General features: G+C 37.6%; 2 protein-coding genes across 2 annotated transcripts in view; one reads left to right on the forward strand and one right to left on the reverse strand.

Moving 5' to 3' along the window:
- Window positions 1-17,459, reverse strand: part of LOC128238327 (disintegrin and metalloproteinase domain-containing protein 10-like) — a 232,165-nt gene extending 214,706 nt beyond the window's left edge. Inside the window, exon 1 of the mRNA XM_052954141.1 lies at window positions 17,377-17,459. The gene's annotated coding sequence lies outside the window, so the exon portion shown is untranslated. The remainder of the gene's footprint in view (window positions 1-17,376) is intronic.
- On the forward strand, window positions 894-9,749 carry LOC128237971 (KRAB-A domain-containing protein 2-like). Its single transcript, XM_052953545.1, has 3 exons — window positions 894-971; window positions 2,785-3,807; window positions 9,720-9,749. Exons 1-3 carry the CDS (start codon window positions 894-896, stop codon window positions 9,747-9,749), a joined length of 1,131 nt encoding a protein of 376 aa, XP_052809505.1.
- Window positions 17,460-17,827: the final 368 nt, after the last annotated feature.

The raw sequence follows: 17,827 nt of genomic DNA on the forward strand, positions 1-17,827 counted from the left end.
CCTGCGACTTCTTTTTACGCTGATATTCAGTCAATTTAAAATGTTCTACAACCCATGATTTTGCCATATAATTGCATAAATACTGTACTAGTCATAGCAAGCACCGAAAATGGTCTCGTTTATAGCGAATTATATTTTCAAAATATAACACGTACAGAAAGAAACAATTATTAAACCTATAGGGTTAAATGTGCATAAAACTCCTCCAGCTTGCACACTATGCATGTTTACAGTACATAAAAAGCTTAGTGTTGCACGCACAGAAGACTTTAATCACACAAAATATACATTAAAATAACGTTATTATATCACCTTTCACTCAGCATCAGTAAAAATAAATAAATAAATAAAATAAAAAGAAATGCCGACCTACCCTACCTACTTTTTGGGGGCATGTCACCGGAACCAGACATAATGTTTTATTTGGCCTTACTTTGTAAAGTTGATTTGTCGTTCCGACGTCATATTGCTGAGAAGCCGACAAAGCTTTGAAGTTTCCGATTTTTTCTTTGATAACGTGCCGCTTTAAAAAGGCGGGAATTTTGCACACGAGTCTTACTCAGAAGTCAGTAACCATATTTGACTTGGCGGTCGGCAAGAAAAGTTGTGATTTTCGACTAGAAAGAATTGAAATCCAAACTTTCTTCAAACTTCAAAAGAATTCTTGACAGTAAGTACTGTACATAATTTTAATTTTCAGTTGTCTTAATATGCATTGATGTTTTAACATGCATTGATTTTTATGTTTTATGCCCACCCCCCCCCCCCCCCCCCCCCCCCCCCCCCCCCCCCCTCAGAGTGCATTTGCAGTTGTCCGTCCGTCTATCCAATTGTCCGTGGCATTCCTTCCGGGTGCGTAACTCCTAAACTGCTAAAATATTTAAGCTACAGTCATGAAACTTCATGAAAAATGTTGTCCATCATCAGCTCTCAAGATACATTTCAGCTCACCTGAGCACAAAGTGATCAAGGTGAGCTATTGTGATGGCAAGTTGTCCATCGTCCGTGCGTGCGTGCGTCCGTACGTGCGTCCGTCAACAATTTCTTCAAACGATTTCTCCTCCTAACCCGCTAAGCCAAATTCAATGAAACTTGGCAGGAATAGTCCTTGCATCAAGCTCTACCAAAGTTGTTCAAAGAATTCCATTTCATGAAGAACTCTGGTTGTCATGGCAACGAAAAGGCAAATCATAGTGAAATCTTTAAAAATATTCTTGTCCGAAACTGCAAGGCCTTGAGGTTTGATATTTGGTATGTGACATAATTTTGGTATGTGACATAATTTTGGGGTCCTATACTAAGATTGTTCAAATTATGCCCCTGGGGTAAAAATTGGCACCGTCCCGTGCCTGTGTTGAATATTTACATAATATACATCTGCATACTTCTACTGTTTCATTTTTGTTAACTTTTCTTCTGAAAACAAAATGCACGAACTCCCAAGCCAAACATTGGGCAAGATTTGCCCATGAAAACAGACATTTATTTTAAAGATTCATAAATAAATTATATACCGACTGGTAAAGCTTGTCAGACGTTAGCATTTCAAATTGCAATGCTTTTTTAGTTCATTTACGTTCAAATGACTGTGTGGATTTCCATATAACCCAGAAAATAAACGCTAATCACTGTAAAATGAAAATTAAAGTAAAAAGCAGCATAAAATAAATGAAAACATACTTGAAATACTTATACTGCTCTGTCGGACAGTATTTGGTACAAAAACGCTTAGTTTAACTATATAATTATTATATAGAGAAATTTAAAAATATATATCTTTTTCTCTAAAACCACTTTGCCCAGAGCTTTGATATTTGTTATGTGACATTTTCTATTGAACTTTCGACTTTTGATGAATTAAACCTTGACCAAGTGACTTAATTTTGAAGCTTTTGCCTTTATTTTCCTTACAGTTATTACAGCTCAATCTGATTTTGGTGAAAAATACACTTTCGAAAAAAATTGTTTCAAAAGTCGCTATTAAAGTATTAATGATTTTGTGAATTATTTTCGGTTAATCTAAAACTACTGACCAAAGGATATTGAATTATATCGAAGAAATTCTATCGTAAAACAACTGAAAATGCATGGAAAATGGATTTCGCGTTAGATCTACTAACGCGATATTTTCGGCCTATTCCATTCCTATTCAATAAATAGGACAAAAATACCAATTTTGGTGTATTTTAATTGAAAAATAAAAAATCTTGTTATTTTTTCGGATTGTATTTGATGTCATGCAATGTCCTCTGGTCAGTATTTTTAGATTAACCCAAACAATTCACAAAATCATTAATAGCGACTTTTGGAAACAATTTTTTTCGAAAGTGTATTTTCCACCAAAATCAGATCGAGCTCCTTTAATCTGTAGATTTGAACATTTTAAATTTTATGGAGTTTATAGGTCTTTGACCTTCGAACCCTGCCTAGTCGTGACTTCTGGTGAGCGACCTAGGCCCCCAGGGCCCCTTCTTTATATCCCTTCCATCCACGTAGCATTGGTTTCTACAGACCGTTTGTCCGTTGACCGCCATAAGTTTGCCCGCTATTTTTCCCCTGAATTTGAATTCGGTTGGATTTCAATGAAACTTTACATGAAGTACTTGCTACTTTCATTGCGCATATTGCCCGGAAGTTCGGATTGTAAATTTTAGCGGAGCTATCAGACGAGTGATTTTAGCTCAGCTCATGTCGTGAGACATTCGTTTTCGACACGCGGTGTTCAATACAAGCTCTATTAACTAATGAAGTATAAATGTATAATAACTTATTATATTATTTCAGATGAAGGAAGCAATTAGGAGAAAAAGGAAGCAATTAGGGTGCTTGCCCAGGTCGAAGTACGACATTATTGTCAGATGTTTAAACGGATCGTTCGATGTCCCTGTGAAGAAACGGACACCTGAAGAGAATAATTGTTTGGCCATGATTAGAAAACGTAAGGACTTCGAGCTTGGTGACCGGGGTTCTTTATTGTGTGGCGGAAAGCAAGTCCTTGTGAAAGAAGATCTTCCTAGATTTGTTGAGAAGATGTTCATGGAAAACAAAGGATGTGGAGCAAGGGTTATTTACAACAAACTGAAAGTAAATTACACGGGGTTCTCGGAACAAGCTATCCTTGAAATACTGTACAATAGCAAGTATTACCATGAGAAGTATCCGAGATTTACAAACAAGCCAACGCCAAAGACAATTACAGAAGAGGAACCAGGCAAAAGATGGCAGATTGACTTAATTAACATGAAAAATCAAAGTGTTAGCTACAAGGGGTCCACATACAGTTATATTCTACAAGTCGTGGACGTTTATTCTAGGTACGTTATGCCAAAACCCCTGAAAACGAAGAGTTCGCGTGAAGTTGCAAAGGCATTAGAGGACGTGTTGATGGTTAACCTTGCCCCTGACATCATCCAATGTGACAACGGACTGGAATTTAAAGGCCCTAGTATGAAACTTTTGTTGAACAAGTACAACATCAAAATGATCAATAGTAGGCCGTATCATCCTCAATCACAGGGCAAGTGTGAAAGGTCAAACAGTGTTATAAAGGCCAAGATTCTATTTGCAACAAAAAGTAAACGTGGATTTAACTGGGTCGAAGGGCTTCAAGATTTAGCCTATGCCATAAACACAAGTTTCAAACGAGTTCTTGGGGGTCTCACGCCCTTTGAAGCCTACTACGGAAGAAGTCATGTTTTTACCAAAGAACGTCATAGTTCTCGTGAAATAAAGAAAACCATACGGCGAGCAAATAAAAAGGCTTACAGGTCGCTGTTGAAAAACGCAACTTCCCCAAGCAAGTACAAAGTAGGAGAGACAGTATTAATTCGCTATCCCTTTCGAAAATCCAGGGTGCCAACCAAAAGATATGTTATCGAAGGCAAGGTAGAAAAAGTAAAACGAAATGGTGTTTATATCGTGTCATTTCAAGTACCGAACAAACCCGAACTTGGATTCGTAAGCAAATCGGTTGGGGTCGAAAACATGACTAGCCTAACTGTTGCGTTAGAGAAACAACGAAAAATTAAAAAACATTCATTAAAACAGAACCGCTCAGAGAAACAAAATCACAGAACTAAGTACTATCATGTTTCAACACACCATGAAAATCTGCAGTTGTTGGATGGGGTGAATATTGCCATGGACCCAAATCCGGATGGAAATTGTCAATTTGCTGCTATATCGCATCAACTTGGTAAAATTGGTATATACAAAGACGTAGATGCTTTACGTAAGGAAGCAGTCCATCACATTGTAGAAAACAGATATTTCTATGAAACTTTTGTCTATGATGAAACATTTGATGAATACGTTAAGAATATGTCTAAGAATGGGACATACGGCGACAACCTCACGCTCATTGCACTTATGAGAGAATATAATTTGCAGTGCCTGGTAGTTTGTACCCGAGGACTAGAACACTCATCAATTGTGTCAGCAGATGGAAAGTTCGATGGTGATGTTGGAACAATTGCATTGGGGTATTTCCCAGAAGGATTTGGCATGCATTACGTTAGTATCCGTATCAATCAACGCGTGTACAAGGACATAATATCACGCTTAGAACAGTCGTATGACAACGGTGACTCTGGCGACAGCGCTGCGTCTGGCGACAACGCTGCGTCTGGCGACAACGCTGCGTCTGGCGACAACGGTGACTCCGGCGACACCGCTGCGTCTGGCGACAACACTGCATCTGGCGACAACGATGACTCTGGCGACAACGATGACTCTGGCGACAACGCTGCGTCTGGCGACAACGGTGACTCTTGCGACAACGGTGACTCCGGCGACAACGGTGACTCCGGCGACAACGGTGACTCCGGCGACAACGGTGACTCCGGCGACAACGGTGACTCCGGCGACAACGGTGACTCCGGCGACAACGGTGACTCTGGCGACAACGGTGACTCCGGCGACAACGGTGACTCCGGCGACAACGGTGACTCCGGCGACAACGGTGACTCCGGCGACAACGGTGACTCTGGCGACAACGGTGACTCCGGCGACAACGGTGACTCCGGCGACAACGGTGACTCTGGCGACAACGGTGACTCCGGCGACAACGGTGACTCTGGCGACAACGGTGACTCCGGCGACAACGGTGACTCTGGCGACAACGGTGACTCCGGCGACAACGGTGACTCCGGCGACAACGGTGACTCCGGCGACAACGGTGACTCCGGCGACAACGGTGACTCCGGCGACAACGGTGACTCCGGCGACAACGGTGACTCTGGCGACAACGGTGACTCCGGCGACAACGGTGACTCCGGCGACAACGGTGACTCTGGCGACAACGGTGACTCCGGCGACAACGGTGACTCCGGCGACAACGGTGACTCTGGCGACAACGGTGACTCCGGCGACAACGGTGACTCCGGCGACAACGGTGACTCCGGCGACAACGGTGACTCCGGCGACAACGGTGACTCCGGCGACAACGGTGACTCTGGCGACAACGGTGACTCCGGCGACAACGGTGACTCTGGCGACAACGGTGACGTCTCTGTGTGTTCAGCCCTGAAAGAGCTTCAAGATATGATAAACAATAGGAGGGCACAGAGGCGAACGACTTTTCCATTTCTGATGTTACCACTTCACATTCAAGTTGAAATTTTGAAAGTTCTGCATACAATCAAACCCGTCAATCCAGTTTGTGTTGGCGAAGGTCTGCAAACCCTTTAGAGATTTAATAAGGTCAATGAGTTTGCAAACACCTAGAATTTACATTCGGCCGGATATTGGACTAGATACTAGTAACAGAAATCCTGTTAGCGTTCGTTTCCTATTAACAAGAGCGGGCAGAAACAGCGGTCTTATTTCGGCAATAAAAGAAATCATCAAGGGGCCAAAATGGGCAAACGCATGGCTGCGTTTGCGTGTTAGTGGAATCGGTTGGTATGATATCATAGATGTCATGTACAGACATTACAGGTGAAATATACATGTATATCGGTGTTTGGAAACCTGTTATGTTATTTTTGTGATTGATGATTATGTTCTTCTACCGGAAATTTGTTGTCATTTGCTCATTTAATGGTAACTTTTTACGAAGCACATTTGGGATATTTTGGCTGCTACTAAAATGAATGTATATATGTATATTATGTCTGGTCAAAATGCTACAGTTGGATTAAAATTTAAATGCTGTTCTATGTTCTTCAATATTACTTTGAAAAATCCTGTCAGTATACCAATAAATGAAAAAAGTACAAGTTTGTTGAATCTCTTGAATGAAACAAATTATAAAATACAAAATGTAAAATGAATATGTGATGATGATGATGACAAAACATTTGTGATGATGATGATGGTAAAAAAATTGTGATGATGATGGTGGTGGTGATGATGATGACAGTGGTTATGATGATTGGGGTTTGATGATTGTGGTGATGATGATGATGATAATGATGATGATGATGATGATAACAAACGTTTTGGGATGATGATGACAGCGATGTTTATCGGACGATGATGATGGTTATAATGATGATGATAAGATTTTAGATGATGATGACGGCGATGTTTATCGGCCGACGATGATGATAATGATGATGATGATAACAAAATATTTGTGATGATGATGATGGCGATGTTTATTGGCCGATGATGATGATGATATTCTCATCGTCGTCATCATCTTCACAACATCCTCATTATCGACCGAAAACATCGCTGTCATTATCATCACAAAAAAAACTTTTGTGATCACCATTACGATCATGATAATGGATATGATGATGTTGGTTTTGATGGTGATGATGATGGTGGTGTTGGTGAAGATAACAACGATGATGATCATTGGGGTGTTGATAATTGATGTGATGATGATGATGATGATGATGATGATGATGATGATGATGATGATGATGATAACAAACGTATTTTGATGATTATGACAGCGATGTTTATCGGTCGATGATGATTATTATAATGATGATGATTATGATGACAAATGTGTTTTGATGATGCTGACGGCGATTTTTATCGGTAGATTATGATGATGATGATGTGCTGACCGTCGTTATCATCATTACAAAACTTTTGTCATCATCATCACCATCGACCGAAAAACATCGCAGTTATCATCATCACATTTTTGTGATCTTCATTACGATGATGATAATGGTGATGATGATGATGGTGTTGATGATGATGATGATGACCTTGATGATTGTGGTGATAATGATGGTGATGATGATGACAATGATGATAAAAGTTTGTGATGATGATGATGACGGTAATTTTGATCGTCGTCATCATCATCAAAACTTTTGTCATCATCATGACGATGATGATGATAATGGCGTTAATGGTGACGATGATGATGTAATTGATGATGATGACAATGGTGATGATGATTGGGGTTTGATGATTGTGATGATGATAACTGCGATGTTTATCGGCCGATGATAATGATTATAATGATGATGATGAAAAAAGTTTTTTATTACGTTGACGCCAATGATTACCGGCCGCCGATGATGATGATTATGATGATGATGATGATGCTGATGATGATGATGATGATGATGATGATGATGATGATGATGATGATGATGATGATGATGACGATGATGATTATTTTCATGATGGTATTGATGACGTTGATGCAAATTGTAGTTATGATGATGATGATGATGATGATGATGACGATGATGATGATGACGATGACGATGATGAGTGTGTACCATATTCGGAACGAATGTGGTACATTTTTCATCCGAATATGGTACAAGTTTGTACCATATTTGGTCAGGCATTTTACCCCAAAACTGCAGATACGTATATGGTACAATTAGACAGTTGTACCATATTCGGCCGAATATGGTACAAATTTGTACCATATTCGTTTTTGTACCAAATACGGTCCGACAGACCCCTGTTGTTTAATGCGTTTTGTAGTATTTTCAAGGTACGCAGCTCGTCTTTCAGTTTGCGATTTTATGTATTAAAAGTCATGTGCGCCAATAAACGCTTGTAAAAAAAACGAAAGCAAAATAAATTGTATGTACTGAACAAGATAAAAGCAATACTATAGGATATTACTCCCGTAACCTTTAAAATGTTACACCACTTGACTATACCACATGAAATTATTTTTTTTTACATTGGTATTGCTACCAAAGCGTTTCAATGGATCAATAATTATATATTTGCTATTTTGGTTAACTTAACTAATTGTTTTAAATTGTAGGACATTATTGGGCACTTGAACATAAAACAACATGATAATTTGTTTGTATTCTTTCGTCTTTGATCATGTGAAAAATTTGTTCTTCTTTGCTTCTTGGCTAATTCGACCTTGAAGTTAGGTTTGATTGATCTGTATTACTGTATTCTTGATGAAATAAAGTTGACTGATTCTAAATAGTTTGTGTTTGATTGATTTATCCTTAACAGAAACTGCACAAACACTAGAACTAACATGGTAATCAATTTAAAAAAACAAAAAACTAAATAACTACCAAACTTATTTTTTTGAATACTAATTTTTATTTAATATTATCGATCACATACAATGAATCACGTTTTCTTGATGAATTACTAGCTCTACGTAAGCACTATAGGAGCGGGCCTACACATGATTTTGAAAAATAGTAAAGGGTTGGGGTATATGCTTCATGTAATAATATCAGTGTGTGTATACCACGTGATAGATTGTGTCATAAATGCTACGTCGGAAGGCAATATTTTGATATGAATAAAGACTTTAAACAAAGATATCTTTACTATTTCTTTACCATTTTAAATGAAACATAGCGCAGTCTACGCAGCTTAGGAGCCCTGCCTTCGATCTTTTACCAGATTTTGATTGAGAGCTTAGTTTCTTTAAACACTTCGACAAACCTTTTCGCAATACGACCGTCTGACGGAGCGCTGTCAAAACATTATTTTGAAAACAGGTTTGTCGAAGTGTTTGATGAAACTAATCAACTTATCAAACTACGGTAATACAACAAATGCGAGGCTCCTTAAGCGGCATAGACTGCCCTTTGTTTCATATAAAATGGTGTTGTAAAAAAAATACATCTTTGATTTAAGTCTTCATTTTAAGCAAAATGTTGCCTTCCGACGTAGCATATATTGCGTAATTTACCACGTGGTATACACACACTGAATATTAGCCAGTCTTTCTTTATGACGGTTTTTGTGTAATTGTAATCAAAACTGAAAAAAAATCACTGCAATATAGAAGAATAGGCAATACTTTTAACTGTTAATGCCTTACAATAACATATAATTATGACGTTATGCGATTTGGAAATGCATGCTGATTCCTAATAATAAAATAAATTTAAAGATGCAACTACATTTTAGATAAAGTTGTAGCAGTTTATATTTTGTTCTCTAATTCAATTGAAATCAGATATGAATTTGCCTATTTCGCAATCATTCAAGGCTAAAACAGCTTGTTTAATAAAGAAGTGTTGGAACCATGTTTACATATAACTTATCTGTACAAACATCCCTTTCAAACGATACCGACATATTGTGGGGTCTCCAGACATGCAAAATTGACATGATTGATTAGCGGACACCTGAATGTACTTTTAAAATAAGACTTCACTTTTTTGCACTGTTTAAGAATTCATAAAGTAAACGTGATACGCCTTGTATAGACACTTTCAAATCAAATGTAGCAACACTTTTAAGACGATATAGCCTGGACTTTATGGCATGAATTTATAGTATTACAACCTTTTCAATTCTAGGAAGCCGTTATGAGCAAGACAAAGTACTAGCGAAATGTATTGATTCAATAATCACGTTAAATTCACTATTCAGCAGATATGGCGAAATATATACAGGTGTGTTTTTTTCCTTACAAAATTGTACTATCTTTTATTAATTAATTAAGGTTAAGTTCTATATTATCTGGCCTATGACGAAACAACTTTTTCATTCACATCATGTCTAACAAATTCTCAATCAAATCTTAATTGAAACTTTCTCTTTACAATATTTGTAAGGCTTAAAAAAACAACCGCTGCAGCGCACAACAGCTCACCAAAAGGAGAAAGAAATATTAGTAACGATGAAACCAGAACAAATGGCCAGGTATTTAGTTGACTTTAACCTCAGCAATGATAACACCTTCGTTTTTTGAAAAAAAGAGTATTGCAATCTTGTAGCAATTTATAGGAATGATAAATGTCTGTTTCAGTGTCGTCACAAAAAGTCATCAAACAGAGTAAGAATTTTCCTAGCAAATATGTAGGAAAAATGATTATACCTTGAATAACTTCTATTATTAGTGGGAGGACATATACCATAAGTCGAGACACCGGATCCCTAAAATGTGCGTTGAATGAATGCTTTATATGTGTTCGAAACAAATAAATATTTCGTTTGAATATAAGATGGCAAAGCTAACAAACACAGAAAGTAGAAATACCATATGCATGCATAGACGCAAATCAATACAGCATCTCAATCACATTGAAGGTGCGCCGATATTTAAAAGTTTAATGTGATTGGCACGACTCATTTTTTGAATATAAATATATTTATTTATTTTTGCACGTATTCGCATTCAAGGATAGGTTGAAACAGATATTTAAAAGTTGAATATTTCGATCCTATGAGGAACAATTAGGGAGGTAAGAGAGTACATTTTTCACAATAGAGAGAGAAGACACAAAGGGAAGTAGAAGAGAGAGGTAGAAAATTGAGGACGCTGGAGAGAAGCTATGAATGAAAACGAAGGGTATAGGGACAGGGAGACTGGTAAGTGCACCGGGGGTGTAAAGAGATTGGTGAAGATGATTAAGGAGACAGAGAGTATGAGGAAAGGTGGAATGAAGTTTGAATTTTAGGGTTGACAAGGTAAATTAATGAAGTGAATAGAGATAAATGACAGGTTGATAAAATCGAATTGGCAGTTTTCGTTTTAATTTCAATTAACATGCGCGATCACATACGCATCTCCGATTTCTGCTCTTTAATTCTACTGAAAGACTGAGAAGACAGATCTCGTGCCACGCTCTGAAAGAAGTTCTCGAAACCAAGCTCTACGAGTTCAAGAACGAAATTTTACAAGATTTGAATCCCTGATAGATTGATTCGCATTTGGAATAAAACGACAGACGTCTATATCACTTTTCGTTGAAATGATCAATTGTATAAATGCACGCAGTGGCAAATTTTAGATGTGTCTACTGAAATGAAAAATAAAAAAAATGTTTTTGTTGTCATTTGCTTAGAAACTATTAATATTTTTCTGCCTTAAGGTTCATGCGTTTTTGCGTCAATCTGGTGTAAGCTTTTTCAAAGGAAGACTGGAAAAATGTACATACATGGTGGTCGGTTGTTTGAAACTTAATAAACATACTGACGCGTATGTGTCAGTCTCGGTCAGGGATGGTAAAAACATGAAACAATTTAACAGATAGTAAGAAATAATTCAACACATTTAATTATTCACCCATAGCCCAATCAATCTGAAATGTTTAGTTCATAGACCAAAATAAACAAGTGAAAACATGCCTTAAAAAGCTTGATTGCACATACACTTTGAAATCAGTTTATATAAAAGCTCATCTTATTTGTTCTTGGTTTTGATCAACAAACAGTTCATTGCATCCAACATAGCACATATTTGCCCGGAAGTGTGTGTGTGTGTTCATGACAAGTGCAGTTAAATGGCCACAATAATCTCCTAACATGTTGCGTATTTTGCCTGAAGGTAGCTGTTGCTCAAAATGTTAAAACACATGTAATCCTAACTAGAATCTAAGTGGAGCCATCTTTTCAACGATCGATTACTAAAATGATATAATTTTGGTTTAAGTGAGATGCATTTTTGAAACAATATATTGGCTCAATATGTTAGACCTGGGTTTTTTCAATTTCAATGACAGTCGTTTAATGTTTAAATAAATTTCTTGGTTGCCTTTAGTTTCGTAGCTAATACACTGACTATTTATGGACCGAATGCAACAATGTACTAGCATGATGTCGCAGTAATTGTTTTGACGATGTAATTCAGTGAAAACTGAAGGGCAGTTGTTCATATTCAGATAGAAATATATCATTAATTTCAAATTAATTATAAACTTTAGTTTACTTATTGGAGAGTACAAGAACTGTGAAGGGACTAGTGGATGGCTGTAGATAAAGTGGCATCATTGACGACAGGAGCGGTAAATATGTCAAGAAAACAATGATAACCGTGGAGGTAAGAACGGAGGGATGAGTAAGAACGATAATGGGATGTGCAAAAACACGACGGGAGCGGTAACAAAGGCGTCGAGATGTATGGCAACAAATGATGCGGAGATCGGTTTCAACGACGACAGGATCGATGTCAAAAGAGACCGTTGTGGGACCTATGATGCGGAGACCGGTAGTAACGGTGGGGAGAACGATTCAAAAGCGTATAGAAGGGTAACAACGGCGCAGGGTGCGGTATCAATTGCGACGACAGGGGAATCATCGGTGCCGGTTCGAGTACTGCCCCAGTTGGTGTGTCAACAACGCCAGAGGGCTATCAACGGCCCCTGGAGGGGTATCAACGACGCCGGAGGGGTATCAACGGCGCAAGGAGCGGCATCAATGGCGTCTTGAGCTGTATCAACGGCAACAAGAAGGTATCTACGGCGCCTGGAGGGCTATCAACGGCGCCTGGAGGGTATCTACGGCGCCTGGAGGGGTATCAACGGCGCCTGGAGGGCTATCAACGACGAATGGAGGGCTATCATAGGCGCCTGGATGGGTATCAACGACGCCTGGAGGGCTATCAGCGGCGACTGGTGGGCTATCAACGGCGACTGGAGTAGAATCAACGGCGCCTGGAGGGCTATCAACGGCGACTGGAAGGCTATTGACGGCTCCTTGATGGCTATCAACAGCGCCTGGAGGGATATCAACGGCGACTGGAGGGGTATCAACATCGCCTGGAGGGCTATCAACGGCGCCTGGAAGGCTATCAACGGCGACTGGAGGCGTATCAACCGCGCCTGGAGGGCTATCAACGGCGACTGGAAGGCTATCAACGGCGCATTGAGCGCTATCAACGGGGACTGAAGGGGTATCAATGGCGACTGAAGGGGTATCAACGGCGCCTGGAGGGGTATCAACAGCAACGAGAATGATATCAATTGCGGCGGAATAGGTATCAACGGAAAACAATTCCAATTGTGAGAAAAAAAGCAGTAGATGGAGGGGTAAAATCGACGGTGTAAGTGGCTACAACGACGACGGGAGGCACGCCTAAAATATTGCAATTGCCCGTCCGCTTAAATTCAGCATAGATAAATTTTAAAAATTGCGATCCAATTCTGAAATGATTCCGATATATATCACAATGGACTCGTGGAAGCCCAAAAAGACCAAAAAGGTCAGGAATTAAATGTTGAAAATCAGATTATATCGACCAGTTAAGTTTTCTGTTTGATGTTTCATATGATTTGGGAATCAAATATTAACATACTTACTTCTTAAGTTTACTATAAAATGGGATCAGACTGTAACGACATTTTCAACAAGTTAAAATTTTGTCTTTTCATACAAAAGGTATATTGTTCCGATCTCTCATTGTCGTATATATTGCGGATGTTTATGTTAATAAATTATACTGAATCATATTTGTGAAGCGAAATTCGATCTAGAATCTGTATAGGAATATAGTTTTATGTTTTCTATTCAATCTTGCACTGATAAACCTATTCATGCTTTAAACTTTTTAACTAAGCTAAATGGTTACAAAACGGAAACTTGATCAGATTGCACAGTGTGTAATAATGCTTAAACTAAACGATTTCCTGCAACGTTTAGCAGGTGTTATTCATTTTGCGAAAATTAATTACAAATAATAGAAAGCTGAGCCTATTATAAGAGCAGGCGCTCCACAATGATCATAACAATTTGGCTTTGAAGAGTCCGAACTTTAAATAAGTGAGCTATCAGATAGCTCACTAAAGGATATTGCAAAATGTTCATAACATGTGACCCTGAACACGTTTGGTAGAAAAGGCATGCTGATGACTTTATGATGTATCGTTTATCTAACAGACGGACCATATTCATTCTATTTCTTTCTTTTTCGTTTTTCTAAAACGTCATTAGCGATATTATGACCAAATCACTATTTTGTGGTCATTATACACAATGAGTTGCGCACTCGCACTTATTTGATATTTTTAAGCATTTACTTGGCATAGATGAGTTATATGTATGTGATTGAATATCATTTGGTCATCTTGCTGCACATTCTGAAACACAAACCATTTCTCATACCTCGTTAGATAATGGTTTAATAAGTATTGACAAAGTTAACAATAAACATGTTGTTGAAAGCAAATATGATAACGTGCCATGGATGCTCTCAGTTGTACAATTTGCAAATACTAATGCTTGAGAAATGCTTTATGGAGTAGATATTTTCTTAAGCCTTAGGACCCAATTTAAACTTTCTTGGACTGCTTCTTATCTTACGATGTGATATCGTATTCTCTTTAATAAGATTTCATTATAGTTCCTGAGATGGTAATTATTAGATGACTTTAGAAGAAAGGACACTCCAATGCACTTGTATGACGTTACACTTATTGTGGCGAAAATTCAAACATTATGAATTTGAAAATTGTTTGAATGAGTGTTTATGTTTAAACGTGTTGATACTGAGCTTGTTTCTGTAGCTTTTCGCATAAATATTCTTTAGAAATAGACCGTGGGAATAGTTTTTTATCAAAGGCAACCTTCCGGGGTCCCTTTTTTATAAAGATTGTCCTTAATCGATGTCAGAGTTGTAAGCATAAGGTCAGATACAAGTCTTAAGATCATGATACATCAGCAAGTTCTGAATGGGGCCAACTGGTAGCTTTTGATAATCCACTTCTATTCTGATATAAATGAACAAAGCAAATATTTGATTTAGAAACTCATAAAAGGACCAAAGGGATTTGGTCCTAAATAGGCTGATTATTATAATAAATCAAGTGCTGTCATTCTTATCGGCAAGTGCAGAGCATAGATTAGAGGACACAATATTGCATCATAATTGAGATAAATTGTCTTAGCAAAGAGAAGCCTTATAGGGCGCTATGAGAACACCACAATCATGTATATATAAATACTAAAATCATGTTTCTACATGTTTAAGGAAATATGACCACGACTGATATATCCTAACTTTGAATGCATATAAGCAAAATATAGTGAAATGTACAGGTGATACATAAAACCGTTGATCAAATTTAAATATATCAACTATTTATATCACTTTGTGATCTTAATACATAACATATTTTATTTGCCTGCTGATAATTCAAAATGCCTTGATAAGATGATACTTATTGAACAGTTTTTTCACGGTTCTACATTAAATGGAATAAAATCATCATGCATAGTTAACAGGTTATACATTGTCTGAAATGCGAAATATTACACATTATATAAAACAGGTACTACTATTTCACATAATATTGTTATGGTGCTTCATAAAATTAGAAATATCCAACTTTTTGAATGTGCAAAGGCAACTGTGGTCTTCATGTGATACCATAACTGAACCGGTTTTTCCAACCGCGGAGAGGTTGTGGTGTGCAAGCACACACAGTTGCCTAAATATTTAGCAGGGGAACTTGTGAAAATCCCTGGGTGCTGACATGAAAATCCTTTGAAAACTAAATTGGGCTCATTTTATTTCCATGGTGACAATCTTAATGGGCCTGTGAAAATCCTGCATGTAGTCCAAACATTTACAGGCAGATTACCTTTCGTTTTGTCGCAATGATCCATGTAGACAAAATATGTTCATTGTTGGTCTGGCATTCATTGTGCCTAGTATTAAACGAGAACACAATAATATGTTGTATGTTGTGCTATATATAGGTTATTAAACATTGTTCAGTACAATACGGATATATATTTCTACGAGTACACAGCTTGGAAAGTCATATTGGACGAGCCGCTAATATTATTATTAAGATTATTACTATTATTATTTAACATTTTTCTGTACAGAATATATTTTGGATACTATTTATAGGTATAGAATAAAAATGTCATTTTAAACATTCCGTGTTTACCAACGACAATTTTGATCCGATAATAACTAAAGCTTTTTTGTAACGCTTTATCTAGAGCGCCTGTTGATTCTGATTTTCATACGGAACCTTTTTCACGGTTTCGGTCTTTATCATGGGTTTAACATGGGACCTGTGAATACGGAAAAAAATAAGGGATTTTCGTAGGCGCGTGCGTCCCAATACGGAAATATATTGTACGGTCACGTAGTTCAAAAGAGCGTCTGGTCGTATAAATTAGGTATAGCAGGGGAACTTGTGAAAATCCCTGGGTGCTGACATGAAAATCCTTTGAAAACTAAATTGGGCTCATTTTATTTCCATGGTGACAATCTTAATGGGCCTGAGAAAATCCTGCATGTAGTCCAAACATTTACAGGCAGATTACCTTTCATTTTGTCGCAATGATCCATGTAGACAAAATATGTTCATTGTTGGTCTGGCATTCATTGTGCCTAGTATTAAACGAGAACACAATAATATGTTGTATGTTGTGCTATATATAGGTTATTAAACATTGTTCAGTACAATACGGATATATATTTCTACGAGTACACAGCTTGGAAAGTCATATTGGACGAGCCGCTAATATTATTATTAAGATTATTACTATTATTATTTAACATTTTTCTGTACAGAATATATTTTGGATACTATTTATAGGTATAGAATAAAAATGTCATTTTAAACATTCCGTGTTTACCAACGACAATTTTGATCCGATAATAACTAAAGCTTTTTTGTAACGCTTTATCTAGAGCGCCTGTTGATTCTGATTTTCATACGGAACCTTTTTCACGGTTTCGGTCTTTATCATGGGTTTAACATGGGACCTGTGAATACGGAAAAAAATAAGGGATTTTCGTAGGCGCGTGCGTCCCAATACGGAAATATATTGTACGGTCACGTAGTTCAAAAGAGCGTCTGGTCGTATAAATTAGGTATAGGATTATAAAACTTTTTTAATAATGGAAATAATTTCATTTATAAAGACAGAATAAATTGTTTTCTGTATTTATCTACGATTTCTCGGAAAAACTCCCTAGATACGGGCAAACACACGTGGTTGCCCGGAAATCAATATGCGGAGCGCTCCAGCCATACGATAACTTGTCCAGGTGACTAGTCCAGCATGATAATTTGATATATAAAACATAATGTCGTCTGATAAATGAAAGGGAATCTCTTAGTTAAAATAAACAAATCATAGCCTCGTATACATATTGTGTTTCTATTTTTAGTAACAAAATCCTCCAACGGAAAATATTGATTATAATTGAAGAAGGCGGGTAACAGGCCAAGATACATATATAGAAGGCATAAAACGATATTGATTTCTTACCTTAATCTATTTCCAAACGGTGATTTTGCTATAAAGTCGTTAATCCAATGTAAATTAGAGGTGCCTCGTTGTTCACATCCTTCACCTTCAAATACTTCGTCTAAGTTAAAACGTCCGAAAAAAAATCGACTCTGACTATAATTCTAGTTGACACAGTTGCCTCCCTTATCTTAATTGTTACAACATTTATTTTGTTTCGCAGATGGTCTTTCGTTTATACCAAATTTAACAGATGAAGAAGATGCGGAGAGTGAAAGCCTTAGGTCATCAAAGTTACCCCCGCCATCCAAGATCATGATGGCGGCACAGGCTACTGCAGGACCATCAAAGAGCAGTTACCAAGAACACAAACAGGAACGTGTGTAAGTATTTGCCATGTATTCAAACAACTGCATTGTAAAAATACGATATATGAAATATACACCAATTGAGTAAACTTCAACATTAACAG

The sequence above is a fragment of the Mya arenaria genome, chromosome 6 (genome assembly GCF_026914265.1).
Source record: "Mya arenaria isolate MELC-2E11 chromosome 6, ASM2691426v1".
Taxonomy (NCBI): domain Eukaryota; kingdom Metazoa; phylum Mollusca; class Bivalvia; order Myida; family Myidae; genus Mya; species Mya arenaria.

Bases quoted from the DNA above. Each gene is read 5' to 3' on its own strand.
- LOC128237971 (XM_052953545.1), top strand. From the start codon at position 894: ATGAAACTTCATGAAAAATGTTGTCCATCATCAGCTCTCAAGATACAT. The intron at 972-2,784 runs GTGAGCTATTGT...ATATTATTTCAG, and splicing joins CTGAGCACAAAGTGATCAAG to ATGAAGGAAGCAATTAGGAG. The intron at 3,808-9,719 runs GTAGGAGAGACA...TTTCAATTCTAG, and splicing joins CTTCCCCAAGCAAGTACAAA to GAAGCCGTTATGAGCAAGAC.